General features: G+C 38.8%; 1 protein-coding gene across 1 annotated transcript; it reads left to right on the top strand.

Moving 5' to 3' along the window:
- Positions 1-1,471: 1,471 nt before the first annotated feature.
- Positions 1,472-7,075, top strand: LOC115756417 (dolichol kinase EVAN). Its single transcript, XM_030696185.2, has 14 exons — positions 1,472-1,848; positions 2,372-2,484; positions 2,654-2,860; positions 3,107-3,211; positions 3,483-3,553; positions 3,682-3,762; positions 3,839-4,050; positions 4,320-4,509; positions 4,623-4,688; positions 5,041-5,129; positions 5,219-5,333; positions 5,817-5,868; positions 5,943-6,043; positions 6,876-7,075. The coding sequence occupies exons 1-14, from the start codon at positions 1,487-1,489 to the stop codon at positions 6,987-6,989; spliced, it is 1,878 nt and encodes a 625-aa protein (XP_030552045.2). The 5' UTR covers positions 1,472-1,486; the 3' UTR covers positions 6,990-7,075.
- The last annotated feature ends 13,572 nt before the right edge of the window (positions 7,076-20,647 follow it).

The following is a 20,647-nucleotide window of genomic DNA, read 5'->3' as shown; positions in this document are numbered from 1 at the left end:
TGGATTTGTGTACGTATCATATGACAAAGCTGATACGAATCACCAGTCGGAAATTTAAGTGGTTGTATTTCAAGGGCATGGCGCATGTCATTGATTAATAACAATTGTATACGCAACACGTATTTTACACCGTCCAAGAATTAGGAAAAAAAAAATTCGGGGAATTAGGAGAAAATCTTGTTTCTATTGTTTCCGAGGATTCAGAAGTAGAAGCAGAGCGGATCATGAGAATTAGGAAGTAAGAAATATTTTCCCTCTTTTGCTTTTAGTTTCCTCGTTATTGTATAGTTGTCCTATACTCTATTTATATGGTATGCTTATCTGTAAGCATTGTAAGCGAAACGAAATAGAAGAAATTACTTTTCTACTTTGGAATCCGCATATATAAACGGACATGGAGTCTTAACTACTAATTAAGAAAGTTGTCTACTTAACACATATTAACAAAGCCGTTCTTTTAGATGGTTCTTGTTAGGAGAGAGAGATAGCGAGAGAGTTTCTATGTGTTGTTCACTTGTCGCCTATCTGTACTTCATTCTCATTGACAAAGTTTATCACGAGTGAAAAAGGTTAACAGATGTCAATTCGGTCTTAAACTTTGTCGATTTTTCCAATTTAACCATTTCGGCCAACTTTTACCGGAAATCGTCGGCGTGATGTAGGGACGGCCGACAATGAATAGACCATCACGCTGGCAATTTCTGGCCAAAATTGGCCGATATGACTAAATCGGAACTTCGTGTAAATGTTTAAGAGCAAATCGGCGAAATTAAAAAGTTCACGATTGAATTGGCATCCGAACAATAAGTTTAGAACCGGTTAGGTAATTATTTCTGTATATTTTGCGGATGTAGTGCATCGGAAGATGTCATACGGGGCCAATAATCCAAAAGACCCGTCAAAATAACCCAATTTTCGGTCAAACATGGTCCATATGCCCACTCCGCACTCAATGAAGAATATGAGATGTAGGGAATATCCATGGCACCTACGGTTTGAAAAAGAGGGCAGTTCGTTTGGTACAACCGACCTGCCATAAATAATTTGTTGGACCTAAGTTCGGAAGGAATATCACTTCCACTTTTTCCAACCTTTTTTAACTTTTTTATCTCATCGAATATACACGTGTCAATCGATCTCGTATTTATCGTAGTTAATGTCGTTTTTACGTTGTAATTTCATCGTTATGACACATAATTTCTTCTTATCCCCCATATTTTCTCGTGTCGACTATATTTTCATTTCGCCTATCTCGATCTGCGTCGGACTTTTCGTCGATCTCAATTTCAATAAGGAGCTAAATTAGCTAAGTAAATAACATGACCTCGGATTACTCAGTCAATTCAAAGGTTTCTCTTCCCGCGGCAAGGGCTCGTTGACGGGGCAAAAACGCGTGGCAGTGTCCACGTATCGAGATCCGCCACGTGGAATATCCACGTAAGACCTCTGCCCACGACGACCTCCGGGTCCGGGTGCAGCTAGAGGAATGTTCTCCCGCGAGACCATCTTTCCCACCTTCAATAACACAGCTGTGGATTTGCTGATCCTGCCCAAATTCTTTACCTTCTGGTTCTTCTCCCATGGATTCTCCGAGCCTCTTCAGGTCCCTCGACCGTTAGACGCCACGCGAGTTGAGAACTCGAAGACATCGATGGCGTCGATCGCCGCGGTCTCGTCGCTGATGAACGGCGAGCGAGCGGTGGTTTTGCTCTTCGTCCTGCGCGTCGCCTTCTCTCTCCCCCTCTGTCTCCTCTCTCACGGACTCGCTCTCTTTCCCCTTGCCGTCGCCGCCTTCTACGTCGAGATTCGCCTCGAGAATTCGCCTTCCCTCCTCCAATTTAAGACCAGGTAAAATTTTGCGGCTCTCTTTGATGTTTCGACTTTTCCCTTCTCTTCCAATTCAAAATGAAATTTTGTTGGCTCGGACATGATAATTTAGTTGTTCTTGCGCTTCAATTTTGTGCTGTGCGGTTTCTGAGGTTTAATAAGTTGATCAAATTTCAGTTGAAACTTTCCATCAAGTCAGGAGCATCTGAACTTACATGTACTACAGTCATTATCGTTGTGTCAGTCTGTTGATCCTTAGGCTACTGAAATCTGTAAGCGGACGGAATCCTGGGTGATGATGGGCTTACACTATCCTTGTGTTCTCATTTGCTGATATTCTACAATTTAAGTGTGATTAAATCCTGTAATAAGATGCTTCAGTTGTGTTAAGCGCCATTTGCAAAATCAATTGATTCCAAATTGAGTTGAAATCTTCAAGCACCAGTCATAAGCTTACAGTTGCAGTGACTTTTGTTTTGACAACTTTGTTAGTGAAGTAGTCAGATGCAATTGATTAATGGCTTGGCTTTGTGTTTCATTTCAGGCTCGGTGCCTCATCCGGAATACTCTTGGGTGCAGTTACTCTTCCTACTGTTTTGATCTCAAAGCTGATACAGCTATCTAGAGCAGTATCATTCCACCAAGTCAGCTATGAAGGTACAAGCATTATGTCGCCGTAGCTTCTTTTTGCATTATGAGACACGTTACACACATTGCTCGTTCCTCTTGTTATTAGCTGTGCTCTGGCACAATACCTGATTTATCCTTGTACTCAGTGACTGCTGAGAAGTGACAAGTAATCGTTAACTCTTCCATTGTGTTGCAGATTTTGAATATTGGAAAATGCTTTACTGGGCTGCATCAGTCAGCTCCTTTGGTGTGCTTGTTTTCCTTTATTCAGCTCTGCAGCATTCACCTGACAGGGCCTATCCCCCTTCCTCAAATATTCAGTCTAATTCAAAGCTCATGTCATATTGCATCAGCCTTTATGCTGCATTATGTTGTGTCTCCCTTGCCATTATGTCTAACTTCGGTAAGTATGTCATCAAAGGTCTCCCTCAACCTCTTGCTCTTAGCTGTTGTTCTTTTTCAGGCGAACATTTACGGGTACTACTTCTTTTATGCATACTTGTATGGCCATTAGCATAAGTGCTGAGCAATCATATTCATAGTACTGACTGAGTTGGTGTGTTTGTATAACTTACGTTTAAATATGGCATCTTTTTGCTGATCAGCTACAGATGCTCAACGTTTTGATGCTTTCACGGTTCTTTTGCAGGTTTGCAACTTGTGTTCAATTTATTTTGGGTGGTTTGTCATGGATTTGCAGCGGTGAAACTAATTAAGCATCTTCTGAATACTTTTCCATCCTGTGCTTCTGTTGGTATGCATTTTGTCTAGGCCTCTGGCAATCGCCCTTGACAAGCGAAGTTTACATTTTTGTCTCTTAGTCGGCCCTAGCTTTGGAGATGATTGAGGCTAGAATGTTAGAGCAGTATGGTTTAGAGGCTTAGTCACTGGCAGAGATCAACCCTGTGGATGCATCATCATGGGGAATGGCTGGGGGTAGAGTAGAGATATCCTAAGATTCTATTGTTTTCAGTGAAATATTCGTTTCTCTTCGTGAAGTTGTAAGTTCTGTTCCATCTTTTCAGGTGAAGCCCTTTTGTTGACGGCCGGGATAGTTCTCTACTCTGGTGACATGCTAGCGTGTACCTTCACAAAGGTTTGGATCTATTTTCTTTTTATAAAGGTTTTTTCAGCCTATGGAGAATTAGGATCTTTCTTTTGCCATTCTTGGCGACTTGCATGACTACTAGTATCAGATCATAGTAACCACTTTACTTTCAACAGGTTAGTGAAAGATTTGTTTCATTCAATTTGGTTTCTCCATGGTATTCAACAAACAGAAGTGAGAGGAGCATAATCATCCAGGTATGATGGTTGTGTGTTTGTGTGCCATATAGTTTCTGGTCTGGAGTGATATTAATTAGATATGTTCTTATTGCAGAGCGTGCTTCTTGCTCTTCTTGTTTTTCCACTTGTTTTTAAATTGCTGCTGCGACTTTGGGAACACCCTTCGACTATGACCTCCGATGCAAGGGCACCGACTGAAGCTAGAAGATCTCTCTTATTCTTTGGATCCCTTGCATGTGTGCTGATTGTTATTGCTCCTTCTTGGATGCAGTTCGCCCGAGATTTTCAGTCACATCCTTTTTTATGGTAATAACTCCTTTGTGTTGCAAGTCTCTTATGAGTTGCTGGAAGTACTCTAAATTTTAAACAGCACAGTCTGGGTTTTGTCTTTTCCTTTTTTTCGCCCCATTTGTAGAAAACCCTTTCTTTCCTTTTTTTTGGGGGTGGGGGTGGGGAAGGAGGTTTGGGTGGGTTCTTGATTCTAGACATTGGCTGATCACTATTCATGGTTTGCACATCATTCAGCTTCATCTCCTGGCAATATGTTCTTATTCTTGAATGTTTTGTGATTGCAGGGTCTTTTCATTTGTTTTTGGGGAACCGATGAAAAGACTATCACTGTGTGTCTATTGGGTGTGTTTGATATATGCATCAGTTATCAGGTTCTACAACATCTCTAAGAATAGCAAGGTTGAAAGGATACTTCTCCGGAAATACTACCATCTGATGGCTGTTTCAATGTTTTCCCCTGCTCTTATCTTCCAGGTGATTTGGCTTTGAAGCAGAATTTGTGTCACTTTCACAGTAACCCCGTCATCTCCATTCTACTTGCAGTTTTTTTTTCTCATACTTACTGATAACTTGACTGTTGCTTTCAGCCTGAGTTTCTTGATCTTGCATTTGGGGCAGCTTTGGCAGTTTTCCTGGTCTTAGAAATAATTCGAGTAAGTGCATGTGGTGTGGGACTCCTTATGTTTAACTGATTCTTGTCCTTTTGTCTATATATTCCTCAACATATACCAGTTATGTATTAAAGCTTATTTCTGTAATCCGTATGAAATGACGCTGGAGATGGAAGTGAGGATTCTCCTTTCAGTCAATTTGGTCATGTTTTAAAACCAACCATGTAGAGAAGAATGTGCACCTATTCTGTCTAGCCACATCCTTTTTATGGTTCATCTGTTTCTGTTTTTCAAATTAATTAGTTGCCCATAGTTTTGCAAATGTATAAATTATTTTTTGTAGCCTCTTTCTACGGAGTTGCAATAAATTTTCAGACCTTGCTTTCTTATTCAGGTTTGGAGAATATGGCCTTTGGGAAAACTTGTTCATCAGTTCATGAATGCTTTCACTGACCACCGCGACTCTGATCTTCTTATTGTCAGGTGCAATTTCCTTAAAAGCTTAAATTCTTGGTCCTGTAATATAACAGAGGTAGCTTTACCTGATTTTGTTTTATTTATCTGATAATCAGCCATTTTTCACTTTTATTGGGATGCGCTCTACCGATGTGGCTGTCCTTCGGATACAATGATCGCCCACTTGTTCCTTTTGCTGGAATTTTGAGCCTTGGAATTGGAGATACTATGGTGAGGGCATACGACTTTGTATTTGTTAATCATGTATTATTTCCTTATCCTTTCATTATAACAAACTTGATTTGAATTTCCGGTATAATTAGTTACTTCCTCTTCATGGGAGACATATTAGCTTAATCACCAGGTGCAGCCTGCTGAAATTAGTCGTAGGGTCAAGACTGTACTAAAAGCATGAGATCTTGCAAATTGAATCTAGAACTGAATGAACTGAGTAAGTTCACTGGATAAATGATACTAGCAGATGGATTCCTACCTAATTTTCCTTTTTTCATTTGGGTGAACCAACCTAAATTATCTATTAGACTATCTTTATAAGTTGCTTATTTACAATGAAATCTATTTGTGCATCTTTTGCATAAAAGGGCAGATGTGGAAGCATGTATGCTTAGAATTTATCCAATGCTTGGAGGTTACCGTCTTTTTGCTACTTGGCATTCTGCATTTTGGCTCAATTCAGTTTGCAATTATATTCAGGCGTCGTTGGTTGGTCACAAATATGGGGTTCTCAGGTGGAGCAAAACTGGCAGTGAGTATTCTTACTAATTTGGTTGCTGGCTCCTTGTTGAGGTAACTGACTCATGGAATCTACTGTTTATTCAGAGAAAACAATTGAGGGTACTGCAGCTGGTATAACTTCTGTCCTGGTTGCTTGTTCTGCTCTCCTTCCACTTTTGGCATCTAAGGGTTATGTTCTGGCACAGGTCTCTCTCTCTCTCTCTCTCTCTCTCTCTCTCTCTCTCTCTCTCTCTCGTGAGCTTGTATGCATATGTGTACATACTCTTGTGAGGAAGTGCACAGTGCACATGCAGAGATGGCTCTGCAAATACAGGGACAGGGTGCCTTCTGTTTTCTGCGCCTTAGAATTTCTGGCTAGAGAAGGGGTAGAAGACTTTTCAGCTCTGAATGATCTTTTAGAAGTATAACGTTCAGTAGAGTGGTAATTCTTTTACATACCCACAAGAATCAGCATGCAAAGTCCGTGTGACTGGAATCAGGTGTTCTGCATAGGGGTATGATGGTCACATTTTGTTGTTTGCTGGGAGATTTTGAGTATAGAGTTAATACCACAGAAAACCCCAAACTGGTTCACTTGTGACAATTTTACTCTAAACTAATATTTTGACCACAAAAATATCATATTGGTACACTTCTGGGAAATTTAATCGCCGTTAGTTTCCGTTAAATTGAGTTTATGCCACTAAGAACCTCAACCGGCACACTTGTGGCAAACGGAGGGTAAAAACCTCAAACTGGTATTACTATTAACTGTTACGTGTCTTCTAACTCGGCAATTTAATGATGATGAAATTTAACGGAAACTAATGGACAGTAAATTTTTTACAGGTGTACCAATTTGAGGTTTTTGGTGGTAAAAAAATTAGTTTTTGGAGTAAATTTGTCACTGGTGTACTAGTTTGAGGTTTTTCACGGTATTAACCATTGAGTATATGATGTCATTAAGGTTTTCACCTTGGTACTTAGTAGCAACAAAGTTGTGCTACACCTCTGATGTTTATTTCCAAAATTGTGCAGCACTGGTTCTCTCTTCTCCTGGCTGTAACTGCGAGCGGTTTGTTGGAGGCCTACACGGCACAATTGGACAACGCATTCATCCCATTAGTCTTCTATAGTCTCCTCTGTTTGTAGACGCAGCTTTTTCTCTCTTTCCCGAGAGATGCACGACGGAAAGCAAGTTTGGATCATTGTGCTTGGGGTCGGGCACATATTTTGTAGATACTCAGACACTTTCTTAGGTAGATACTAGGACTACTAACAATTCATCCCGGGTCGTAAATCACAACCAGGTCACCTAGATAGGTTCCAAACTAACAAACCTTTTTAACAATGAGCATCCATACAAGATCAAATACCCACATTTTCGGAAGTGCAGCATTGGAGGCATTGGAGACGTCATTTATTCTTTCGAGTTTTAGAGACTTGCGATGATTTTTTTCAGTTCTTTATGTATTGGGTATAGGGAATCTGATGTAATTCCTGTGGCATATGATGTCCAAATAAGCAATGAATCGATGGCATATTTGCCTTCTTACTGAACCTCATATCTGATATCATGATCTTACTTTTTGACCATCTCCTGACTCTGGATTACAACATCAATGAATATACGGGCATCATTGTAAGATTAAATTACTTAAAATCTGCCTATAAGAAAAGATTAGACTAGTAAAGTTTGGTTATTTCTGTGGCTGACGAAATTGTGGAACCATGGGGAATGATAGTTGGGTGGACCTAGGGGGGGCCGGTTCCGGTTCCGGTTCGGAACCGGCGATCCTGTTCGGAACCGGCGGTCCGGTTCGGTTCCTTTTTTAATTTTAATTTTTAAAATAATCAATAATAAAATAAACATAATAAATTATAAATTATAAAATATAATCAAATTGTACATTGTAATAAAATATGGGGGAAAAAGAGAGAGAGGTGGAATGGGCTTGAACTTAATGAATTATCATTAAGTGCCTATATATCTTCTTGCGGATAGAAGAATCAAAGCCCATGTAATTCTTTTACCTTTGATAACCCCAACTTACCTCATCGTCAATCGTCGCTACCCGTTATGGTACCCGTGGCGGTGGTATCTCCAATATCATCGTTAAAAAATTCGTATTCACGATCCAGCTCTTGGTGTCGATATTTCGCCCTCGTCCAATCGTCGACACAAGCTTGAGCTTCCACAGACTCCGAGCTTAATCTTGAACGGCGAGAGTCCAAAATTAATCCTTCAGCGCTAAATGCTTGTTCAACTACAACCGTTGAAGAAAGGGTTGCTAATATCCGACGAGCGATGAAGGCGAGAACTGGATAATCGATTTGGTGACTCTTCCACCACTTCAGGATTTCGAAATTTGTACTATGTTACGTATCACGAAACTCAAATTGAGTGGTTAAATATTTTTCTAATTCAGAAATACTACCTATTGCCCCTTTTTATTTTTTTTGCCTACTCTTGAGCATATTATACCCTCTACCAAGTGAACTACCACATTCTCTACGTGAGGCAGTAAATTGTAAAGATCCGTAATCACTTAAACCATATCTACTACAGAATTCTCTATATAATACTACTATAGATTCTTTAACATCTCCTAGTACATTTGAAATATCTATTGAATCTTCCAAATGTAAACAATCATGATAATACACATTCAAATAATCTAGTAAACCGTCTAATTTAATACGTGGATAAAAAACAATACCAACTAAATAGACAAGAGGAATTTGCAAATAATAATGCAATCATTTTTCTCGCATTACTAAAATAGTTCGAGCTAATTCGGTATCATTTTCATATTCACTAAAAACACTACCAATATTAATACACTCTATTAAAAATAAATGCGTAGTAGGATAATAAATACCAGATAAAGTCTTAGTAGCATCATTAAAAATTTTCAAAAAATTTAAATTTTTTTTGCAAACGTTCCAATGTTGAGGAAGTAAAGTAATTTCGGGAATATTTTGTGAAATAAACATACATAATAAAATCTTTATAATCAAAAGTTTGTCGAAGCAACTCATATGTAGAATTCCAACTAGTCGAAATATCTTTTGGAAATCTTCTTGCCTTTCTCCCATTTTGTTTACAAAATTTTCCCCATGATTTCATAAAAATGGGACGACTCCATAAAAATTTAATTGCACCCTTTATTGGGGCTAGAGAAGTGTCAAGAGTTCGTAAACCATCTTGTACACATAAATTTAAAACATGACAAACACATCTAATGTGAAAAAATTGTTCGCCAAAAGTGGGTTTGCAAATATTTTCTAATTCGGGAATAAAAGCGGTATTTGCGGTGGCATTATCAAAACCAATTGAAAATACTTTATTTATCAAATTATATTTTTCTAAAACTTGCCTAATTATTCTATAAATATTATGAGCCGAATGTTTTTCATCAAAAACTTGGAATGCAATAAGTCTTTTTTGAATAATCCAATCGTTACCTATCCAATGACACGTGACACCTATATAAGAATGAAATTGCCAAGGATCACTCCAAATATCACTATCTATATACACACGTTCATTGAATTCCACAAAAAAATTTTGCTAAAGATTTTTTCCCTTTTTTATAAAGATGAAAAATTTCGCGTTTAAGAGTATTTTTTGAAATAGTTAGTGCTTGCGGAACCAACGCAGTATTTATCAAATATTTCATATTAAAATTTTCACCAGTATTAAACGGAGCATGATTAAGGGCAACATATTCAACTAATATTTGTTTATAAAGTGCATCGTTGTAACGGAATATAGGATGAGGATTAGAAGTGGCGTACTCGGAAATTTGTTGTTGCGTATTGTCGATCCCCACTTGCGTTGGATGTTTTTTCGTCAAATGCCGACGGAATGTTTCGTATCCATCTCCTTTCGTAAATTTATATGTTTGCAAACAATATTTACATTTTATATTATATTTACCTTCGCCTTCATCACGTACCTTGTCGAAGTGTATCAACAAGTCGGATGTATTATCTCGGCCCTTCCGTTCCGGCTCATTTGCCGTTGACGTTTCTTCGACACCGGTGGGAGGATGAAGACTTTCTTGTGTTGGGATGTGCTCGACGTTCGGAATCGGGACATGGTTGATATTATCGTCGTCGTCTTCCCAACATGCATATTCACGAGTATCATATTCGGGAATGGGATGCTCGAAATCTCTCATAGTCATCTTACCCTTGTCGGCATTTCTGCTTTCACTTGTCATTTTTGAGAGAATTGATTGGAAATCCGATTGAGAGAATTGAGTCGGGATTGAGAGAATTGAGCGAATTGAGAGGATTTGAGAGAATTTGAGAGAATTGTTCGGAGAATTTGTGAGAAAAATAAAATGGGGGAGCATATGTATTTATAAATAATAATTAAAATTTTTTTTTTTTCAATGGCCAAAGAGCCATTGTGGGGTGGGGGGGGGGGAGGGGCGGGGCCCGGGCCAGAGAGCCGTTGGGCTCTCCGCCCCACGGCACTTTAAATTTTTTTTTTTTTTTTTTGTTCGGAACCCGCCCGGAACCGCCGGTTTCCACGGTTATGGAATTGTGGGCCCGGTCAACAGGCCGGTTTTGAGCCGGTCAACAGGCCGGTTTCGGGCCAGTCAATGGGCCGGTTCCAGGCCCACGGGCCCAAATGGCATTCTCTAGGTGGACTTGCTGCTCACTTGCCTTCGGACTTTGACATGTCCGGGTCATATGTACTTTTTTTTACTTTAGTCATAGAAGGAACTCTCTAAAAAGTAAGGGCGATCGGATTCATGATGGGTTGATTCTTACCTTGAACCTGCAATTGGACTACTCGACTAGTAAGGTCGGTTCTTAGTTTGTGAAACAAGGAAGCGGCTGAGTTTTGTTTTTTCCTGCAAACTGCATGTGTGTCTCTTTTCTATGCAGATGTGAAATCGTTTGTTTTTATCTTCTCCAGCCTTTCGGCAACCGAGCACGGGATTGGAAAGAAAGACATGAAATTGATAGGAAAATTGGAGAGTGCTTTTGACGAGGGTCAATCTTCCTCCTTCAAAAGATCTTCTAACCCAGCAACCGCTTCTCAAATTTCTCAATAATTGGAGCATCAATTGTCGAAAATGAGAAGTTCCTCATAATCCAAATCCTGATTTAACACTTCAAAAGATATTAAATGGATAATTCAGCCACAAGAATTAGTAACAGAGTTCGAAAAGGTCAAACCTTGGATGATATTACGATGAAGGAATTGCTTATAGGAGAGAGCGAGTGAGCGCGGGGAATGAGAGAGGGAGGCGATTGGCTAGAGATTCCGTGAGCTGAGATAGGCAAACTAAGAAGCAAGAGCAAGAGAAGAGGTGGGAGTCAAGACTTGAGATGGCATTGAGGGAGGGGTCATCTCGTGAGACTAGGAAGTGAGAGGCTTGAGACTGAGCGAGAGCCGAGAGTCGAGAGGGATTGAGCGGCGAGAATGATAAATTGGGGTTCCGACTTAAAGCAAATGCAAAATTACATGCCACCCTCTAATCATCTTTTAAAAAATGTTTTGTAGTAATAAACTTATAAATGAAAAAAATTGACGATCTTATCTAGGCGGTTCCGATGATTTGGTCCACAACCGGAATCGGAACTGGGCTGATTATCATCGGTTCCAAAGAAGTGACCGGTTCAGGCCGATTCCCAATTCAATCCGGTTATGGTGCTCACCCCTACTTTAATGTGGGGCGATCATTAACCTTAACCTGGGCGGTGAGCCCCAATAGCCAAATTTCATGTAATCACTAATCATTCAGCACCTCAGGAATGAGGTCACTTGAGCAGAGCACAAGATGGGCTCAATGTGTTGCAATTTGCACTTGATTTGCAGCATTCCTTTGCTTTCTAAAAGCACACTAAGTATGGGATGATAGCGAATGACGGGTCGCACCTCGCGGCCGGAGGGATCTCTTTCCTAGCTCTTCATCCAAAAGAAGAAGAGGCGACTGAAGCGACCGATGTACGGTGTCGGTCCAAAAGCACTCAGACAGTTCGTTCATTCTCTTACTCGATAAAGGAAAGTCATTTAACATCAGGAGGTAAAAGCTTTTTGATTCTCTTCCCCGTTGGATATTTTCTCTTTTCGCCAAACGTGTCGGACCTTTGAGTTAAGATCTAAGCCGAGCTTGGGGACCTGGCTACACTGACTGTGACTCCACACGAGTGATTGTGGGGGATCATATTCATGGGACCAATGTCCCCCCCAAGACCTTCACAAGCAATGAAGGGTTAGCATCATCAGTGTCGTACGTTGTACTGTCCTTGCTTGTCGAGCTCCCCATTGATTAATCCAATTTAAGTAAGTAAGAATAATAACATAAAAGGGCTCTTAAATCTTGGTGCGACGGTCAATGTCATCCATATATAATGTGATCCTTGAATTTTGATCCAACGTGCAACGTCGTTCCTATAATTTTTAATTTGTTCGATGTGATCTTTAAACTATTGATAAATATTCGACGTAATTCTTAAACTATACGAAAATGCTTGAAAGTTCGAGAGCCGTATTGGACGACATTGCATTTTAGTATTAGACCAAAGTTTAGAGATCATGATGAATAAATTAAAAGTTCAGGGACGATATTATACACTGGACAAAAAATCAGAGATTATATTAAATAAATGGAAAGTTCAATGATGATAGCAATGTTTTTTTTTTTTTTTTTGGGAAAAAGGAATAATTCGGATGCTATTGAAACCCTTTTCATTTATTGAAAATTATTTTGCTTTACCCTTTGTTTATTTATTTTGGGGCAGGTTGGCGTTGGTGTACTCATGGAAGGAGCCCGCAAAACCGACATGATCGATGCCCGTCAGAACGAAGGACAGGCTCGACACTGTCCTCCTGATTGATTATGTGTCATGAAAAAACTTATCTCTTTTATTCTTTATTTATTTATTTATTTTCAAAATCAGATTTGAAATAAAAATCTATTTGACAAAGCAATTTCGTTTTTCTATCTAGCCGCCGTCCGCCGATCACCCGTTACCATAACCGTAGCTCTCCCTCACATCGCAACCCTGACCTCCATCACAAACATAATAATTTTATATTGTTATCAAACGAATTTATGCTATGACAATAAAATCTTGTGTTTTTATCAAACGAGTTTCTCTACTCAAAAACCCGTGCTTTGACTGTCTCCCCTTTTCAACTTCAATTGCACTTTGTATCTATATCCTAATTTTTTATTTTTCGAGAATTAAACATTAATTAATCTGTCACATGTGATGACCGATCGTTCGTGTTTCCATAACAAAAAGAAAAAAAAAAACCTTCCTTTTCTGGATAATAATTTTAAAGAATCTGGCTCATTTTGCACATTGAAGAGTACGTGTTCTTATCTCTGGAAAGATACGAAGATCTGACTTCGAATTCTCTCGCATGTGGCGACCGTGTCATAAGTCCAGTTGCTTGAAGTTGAAGGACACGATGTCCCAAACAAAATAGGGTCCAATCTTCCCAATAATGTCTTGGGAAAATATCTCTGATGACAGCTAGGCGAGAGGCCCCACAATGAGCATCAACGTCAGACGATTGAGATTTTCTCCCTCGCTTTTCATTGTCCAGCTCATGCGCGTGTGCTTACGTGGACTAGAAAAGTGCTTCCGCTTATGTCCCAATTACATAAGGTCGAAAAGAAATGATCCCATGTGTCCAAGGCGTGGCATTGTAGGAGGGGGTCCCCTTGACAACTCTGGAACATAACGTTAGAGAGCTTTCCCTTTTTTTCCCTCCCAAAATATCTTGGACAATTAATGACGTAGACCAAGCGAAACCGACGGCCAATAAGGGCGTATTTGATAACATTTTTGTTTTAAAAAAATGATTCTAATTAGAATCAACTTTTTTGATTCTATTTTCGGATGAGTTTTAGAGAATCGGAATTCATTTTGTAATTGCATAAAATTTCCGTTCTCGAAACAAAAACGCGTTTGGTAATCGCACAAAATTTATGTTTTGGGAAATAATTTCTCTTTCCAATTTGTTATTTAAATCAAATAATTACATAATCACATTTGATGACTTTCTTCATACCCCAAAGTTGCGATCCTCTTGCACCATGACATCTTTTTGACCAAAATAGAGATGCTTTAGGTTTATTCCTTGGAAGGATAATATGCTAAAATTGTTATTTTTTCATGCTTTTCTTGAGGCTATGTATATGCTAAGGATGAAAGAGGTGACTTTGATTATCTTTTATTGCTCACAATGAATAAATTTCATCTCTGCCATATAGGTAGCTCACTTTTATCCTTGAATACCATATGGATGGTCATTGATGCAGCATGGTACTCGGGTAACAAATTAGACGGGGCTTAGGAAAAATCGAAAGGCAAAATCACCAAAAATAAGATTGGCTAGTTGAATGTACCAATTTCTTACTTTTTGAGATTTTTGGGAAATTTTCAAGATTTTTCGAAACTAATTGCTGATGAGGGGCAAAATCGTCATTTGGGATAAATCAAAAGGAAAAATCGCCAAAAATAAGATTGGCCATAATGACCCATCTCCTAATTTTTGATAATTTTTTGAAAATTTTGGAATTTTTTCTGATTTTTTCCTTTTTTTTTTTAAAGAATTTTAAAGAATTTTGCATTTTTTATTTTTTAATCATTTTCTATTTTTTAATTAATTTCCTAAATTTTTATTAAAAAAAATATCCAGATCAGGTTGGGTTGACTCGGCCTGGGTGCACGACAAAAGTGAGAGAAGACTATCATTGCCTTTTTTATTCTCAAAAGTGTTCTTTTTTTTTTTTTAAAGAAACTTTTTTTTACTTCTTATTTTTGGTCCAAAAGTGTTTCCGGGAGCGAGAATCGAATCATTTGCATTACCAAATATATTTCTGATTCTTTTTTGTTTCGGGAAACGAAATCAGAGGAACAGAAATATTATCAAACATGCTCTAAATCTTGAAGATTTATGTTCTTTCTTCTTTTTCATTTTGTGAAATCATAGACGTAGAAGCCCTTGTTGAATATGCTTCATCAAATCCCTTTCAGGGATTATTAAGTCTTGAAACGCAAGCATGCATCTTCTAGTTGGAGAAGCAAACTAGTGAGAGAAGAGCCCCTCATCAGTTCCACCACTTTTCCTTGGATGCATCTGCTGAAGTCGTGTTTCAATATTTAGATAATAAATACGCAAAACAAAAACGGAAACTATGGAGTTTCTGTATACTTCTATGTTATACAATGGAAAGTAGATAAAACTGTTTATAGGTTTTATTAGATGATTATCTCAGTTACATATATGCATAATCAAAGGAGATATATATGCAATCCCGAGAGATGAGGTGCATCACGAGAATTATTCTAATTATCTCTAATAAGGTAAATGGCATACGATAATTTAGGAGTGAGCATAGTTTCAAAGTAGAACGTGGAACCTAGAATCGGACTGGTGGGGCACTTGTCTAGTTTCGGGTTACGAGGTTTGCAAAGTAAGTTTCAAGTTAAAAAAAATTAGGGAACCCGTAACATGTAATAAGTTATGTGGTTTTTTTTTTTATATATGTCATCGCATGTGATCTTACGGTATTTCATGATGTCCGATAATGCGTTTCTAATTCGGAACCACTAGTCTAAGTTTTCATTTTCAGTGACATTTATGACTGCGATTTTTACTTCATTAATGTTTCATATTTATTCGTGCGTCTAAGTACGAGTCGTGGTCGATGAAGTGTAGCCGCAAGTGGTGGTCATCAAATGAATTATATGTGGAACCTAGGTAGAGCTTGGAATCTGTGATATGGTATGTTTCAAGTTCTAGAGTACACAAGATATGTTTCGGGTTCCAAAAAATGATAAACTTGTTATGACGAGTAGGTTATAGGTTTCTAGTGGAATCAGTACGGAACTTGAAATCCCTCACCTCTAAAAAAATGTCAACTTGAGTTTAAATAAAAGATCCCAAAAATGCCCACGTGGATGGCCGAAGCGATTCAATGTGTTGAAGATGTCATCAAGCAAGAGAATGTCGTTGCAGTATGTAGACATGGCCAAATTGAACCGTGGGCCTGGAACCGGCCCGTTGACCGGGCCCACGATTCCAACCCTTTTTTTTTAAAAAAGGAGGAGACTTAGGGGAAAATAGCCTTTGGGCCTAAGAACCGGAACCGGCGGTTCCAAACCCGGAACGGGAACCGCCGGTTCCAAGGAACCGGCCACCTCTAGCGGTAGGTGGCTATTCATCTGGTTAGTCCAAGGGCAGCGAGTCCTGTCGTAGTGTTTGTCTGTGGACGAAAAGGCGGCGGTGGATGATCTTTCAAGTTGACATATCAATCAAGCATATGTATAATTAAATGAAAATACATGTGCAATTTTAAAAGATACGGGAGAATATAAAGAAATACTCTAATGATAATTAATAGAGAAAAATACCCTAAAAAAAATAAAATGTCGGATGACCGAAAGTGTCGTGATTGGCACTGTTCTTTTCAGTCCTGTCATAAGAAAGCTACATTTGCGGAGTGCGTCAATGTCCAATTTCCGTGACAAACCGGACGGTGGGACCCAGCTTAATGACATCGTGCAGACATCTTGTTATGTTCGATGAGGTAAGAAAACATAATTGTCTATACTAGACTAAACCCTAGGCATACTAATATATTGTCATCTAACTATTTGGGAGATAAATATCGACTAAGTTCAAGTGGGCATCGGAAGATATAAAACAAGACGGTCCATATTTTCAATGGTTATCTCTTTCTTCCCTGAGACCGGAGTATCCGGAACCTTTGAATACTCTACTAATCGAACTGAATTTGATAATCTTCTAATCTTACTATACCTATAGTTACTAAGATATATCGACCCGTGCCCCCGGTAGTTGGTGCTGCCCCAAAGCCAAGAGAAATTATATTGGTCAGGTGAGAAGCGAGTTAAAATCGGAGGTAGTAACCTAAATACGATAATGTTATATGCTTGGTATTGGGCACCATGGTTCTTCACATAAACTGCTTCAAAATTCAAACAGAAAGTGGAAACTCGCACCATTTTTTCACAATAAAGAACACGTAAGTTCATGCACTTTTTAGAATATTTTGTTTCCTATCGATCCGCCCATTAAATACTTTCCAAAAATTTGGTTGACGTATAGCACATTAGCACTAAGTTTGCCCAGATTCAGGTAGACACATGAATCTCAACTATCTCAATCTGAAGTCCAGAGGGAGGCGACGTAGCAAGACTAGTCAACGATGGATAGGCTGGTTATTGATGAAGCAGCGGCAACAGTGGACTCCGGGAGGAGTTGTGGTGATGGTGTGGCTATAGGTATGTAGAGTAAGTTTCGGGTTTCAAAAAATAAGGAATCCGTTTCGACGAATAGGTTTCAAATTTCACCATCTAGAACTTGGAACCTAGAATAAGTTTTTATATTTTTCTTGATATATGTTTTCGCATGATCCTACGTGTTCTAGGGCATCAAATGATAAATGTATAACCCGGAACCACTAGTTTGAGATGCAATTTCCGGCTATATTTATGACTGAGACTTTTACTTTATTAATATTTAATATTCTTCTTGTATATAAATGTGAGTTGTGGTTAGTGGATTGCAGCAGCAAGTGATGGACATTAAATGTGATGATTCACTACAATCGTTCAAATAAGAATACATGTAGAATATGGGTAAACCCCGAAACCGACTCCGGAACCCGTGATAAAGTATGTTTCATGTTCCAAGATATGCATGGTGGATTTTAGGTTCCAAAAGAATGAGAAATCTATTCCGACGAGTAGTTCCAGGTTCTAAGTGGAACCTCTAACGTAGAACCCGGAACCGATCACCCCTAAGTTTTATTATCTAACCTCCATAAATAAGAGCTTGGTAGTAGAACTTTACTTACAGTACAAACTAAGACTAATTAACCTCCCTCTAAAAAAATGTGATGTTCTTATGATGTTTGAATTATCGATCGACTAAATTTAGTATAGACACACGGACAATCTTTCACTATGAGTCGCTAATTATACTTACAAAAAAAAAAACCTAGTTGCCCATTCGGTTTGCATTATCCCCGCAACAAGTAATCAACAATTTGATTTGGTAAACTCATTACACGAACAAGGTTCAGCTGCTGATAAGGGTACTTCTTTTAAGTTTTGATCATTGAGTTGATTTCAAGATGAGAAGTTTCATCGTGTTAGCAATATTAGGATATCTACTTGATTCCGCACATCCGTCGGGATTATTCATGTATTTCCTTTGATATTCCTTATCCTTAATTGATTATATTCGGTATCATGTTTATCTTATTCTCGTAGATAATCATGTAATAAAGCTTATAAATAGGCTTGAATTCTCATTTCTTAACTACGTGTTTATAGGGTATTTTAAGTACCTTATTGAAGTCAAAAGGGGGTGGGTTCTGAAAGGTCGAGTGTGGGCCATGGAGGTATCCAGGACTCTGCCACGTAAGAAGCAGCCCTAGCTTTTCATCAATAATTATTCAAAAGACACTGAATTTATTATACTTTTGCCAATTCAATGAAAAACTTTTTAATTATGTCAATTAAATATTAAACATTTGCACACTTTTCCAATCAAGTTAATATGACTAATTTTGATTGAAAATTGCTGACGTGAATACTGACCCTTTTTTATGTGACACGATTGGCATTGACGTAGGTAATTTTTTAGTAATTATTTATTTACATTTTATTTCTATTCTTCTCTTTTCCTTATCTTTTTTTTTTTCTCTTTAAGGTGGCCAGTGGGGGTCGCTAGGCCTTGGCTGGCCATTGGGTGAGGGCAGCTAAGCGATCACCGGTCACGGGCGAGGGCCCGATAACTCTCGCTGGCCACGGTAAAAAAAAGAAGGAAAAGAGAAGAAACAGAAAAAAAAATTAAAAAAAGAAAAACACATAATAAAAAATTCGAGAAAATCTCGAAATATTATTAAAAGTTCTCTACAAAAGTATTGACCGTGCACGTAGGATGACCGATATCTGCGTTAGCGGTCTTCGACCAAAATTGGTCGGATTGAATCAATTGACATAACATGAAAATGTTTAATACTCAAAAAAAGAAAAATTGACGCGATTAAAGGATGTATGACTGAGTTGACAATTGTGCAATAAGTTCAATATTTTTTTGGGGACAGTTTTCCCAACTTTTCAACGCCAGTATATATCTGTCAATTGCTCGTCCACACGAAGGAAAAGTTATTTTCAAGTTGGTTGGTGAGGAGAAATTATAGAGAGTTTAAGGTAGGAAATTGCATGCACGAACGCCCGCTCACATTCAGACGTTGCCCTCTCTCTCTTTCTGAAACTTTAAGCTAAAGCCATTCGTTCTGAGCAGGACCAACATGCATGCGAACCACACAAGTGACAAGTTCATCAGAGATTGTTCTTCTCTGGATTTACGTCTCTGGAAACTTCTTCGTCCTCTCTCCATATCCACGAAATCAAATCCACCGGCCACTATATATGCAATCGAAAAGACTATACTCATTGAATTCTTCTGAGACGCACCACATGCATCGACCTCGGCTTCTTGTGTATGACGAGCAATTTTTCATTGTTGATCTTACTTCCAAACAGTAATTTTTGCAGAGGTCACACGCGAAATGATATGTTCTATAGCCGGCATGCGCGTTTTCTGGCCCGAATCTTGATCACCCACGTTTCTCTCGTTTCGCTTAAACAGAACATGCTCGGACGGTTCACGGACTATTACTGCCGGCGTCGCACTATGAAGGTTCTGACTTTGGCGTGTTCTGTCCCAAACCTATTTTGGAACACGTTCTTGTTCTAAGAGTTTGAAACCCTTTGTGAGTCGTAAAGCGAATTGTGAATGCGGATATATACACACATAACACACGTTCTTCGACCAAAAAAAAAAAAAAAATGAAAAAAATCACACTCCTTTGGTCCGGCGTCTCTCCTTGGTCGTCTACTCAATTGCCAAGTAGGAGATGGAGAAAAACTTTGGATAGTTATAATTAGGGGTGAGTGCTTTCGGGGTCTATTTGGGTACCACCTACAACCTATCCATCGGAACCGGTTCTTCAATTTTTGAAATATAAAGTTTACCTTGCATACACTGGAATCTAGAACCTATCTTGTCATAGGTTTCGTTTACTCGGGTTCCATATGTATTCTTAATTGAACGATTATAGTAAATCATCACCTCTAATGGCCACCATTTGCTACTAAGATCTTCCGATCACAACGCATATTTAGACACATGAAGAATATGAAATATCAACAAATTTAAAGCCTCATTCATGGATACTGTCGAAAATAGAAGCTCAAATTTATGCCCTAGGATCACGGCAAGAAATAAAACAAGAGAAATATAGACTTGTCTCGGGTTCCACCTGCCCGTAGGAACTAGTTCTTGAGTTTTGGAAACCGGAACCTCCCCTACATATCCTAGAAGTTGGAACCAGATTGGTTCCCAACGGTCTACCATGCTCACCCCCAGCTATTATGACTAACCTCATTTGTAGAAGGACTAAATTTTCTCCGGCTGCCAATGACGAAACTGCCTTAGATGTGACCATGTGAGGCCTTCCAAATTCGATAGGACGAGGAAAAATACCGTATCCGAAATTATATAGGCCGGGGAGATGTGCGCATCTGTACTTGGATCTCGTTGCACTCCAGCATCTAAAGTTAATACAGATGCCAATCTGTGAGAACCGAATGCAAAGGTTGATTGAGATGGACGTTTAAGCTCGAAAGGAGAAGGCCATAGTCATGTATGGATCAGATACCGACGTGTGAACGTAACTGGTACGTGAAAGAAAAGAAGATACGCGTCCGAACATACATTCCTGGCG

The sequence above is a fragment of the Rhodamnia argentea genome, chromosome 6 (assembly GCF_020921035.1).
Source record: "Rhodamnia argentea isolate NSW1041297 chromosome 6, ASM2092103v1, whole genome shotgun sequence".
NCBI lineage: Eukaryota > Viridiplantae > Streptophyta > Magnoliopsida > Myrtales > Myrtaceae > Rhodamnia > Rhodamnia argentea.
Note: the sequence above shows the minus strand (reverse complement) of the source record. Positions and strands in the feature narration are given on the sequence as shown.

Bases quoted from the DNA above. Each gene is read 5' to 3' on its own strand.
- LOC115756417 (XM_030696185.2), top strand. From the start codon at position 1,487: ATGTTCTCCCGCGAGACCATCTTTCCCACCTTCAATAACACAGCTGTG. The intron at 5,130-5,218 runs GTGCAATTTCCT...TCTGATAATCAG, and splicing joins TCTGATCTTCTTATTGTCAG to CCATTTTTCACTTTTATTGG. The intron at 5,334-5,816 runs GTGAGGGCATAC...AATTATATTCAG, and splicing joins TTGGAATTGGAGATACTATG to GCGTCGTTGGTTGGTCACAA.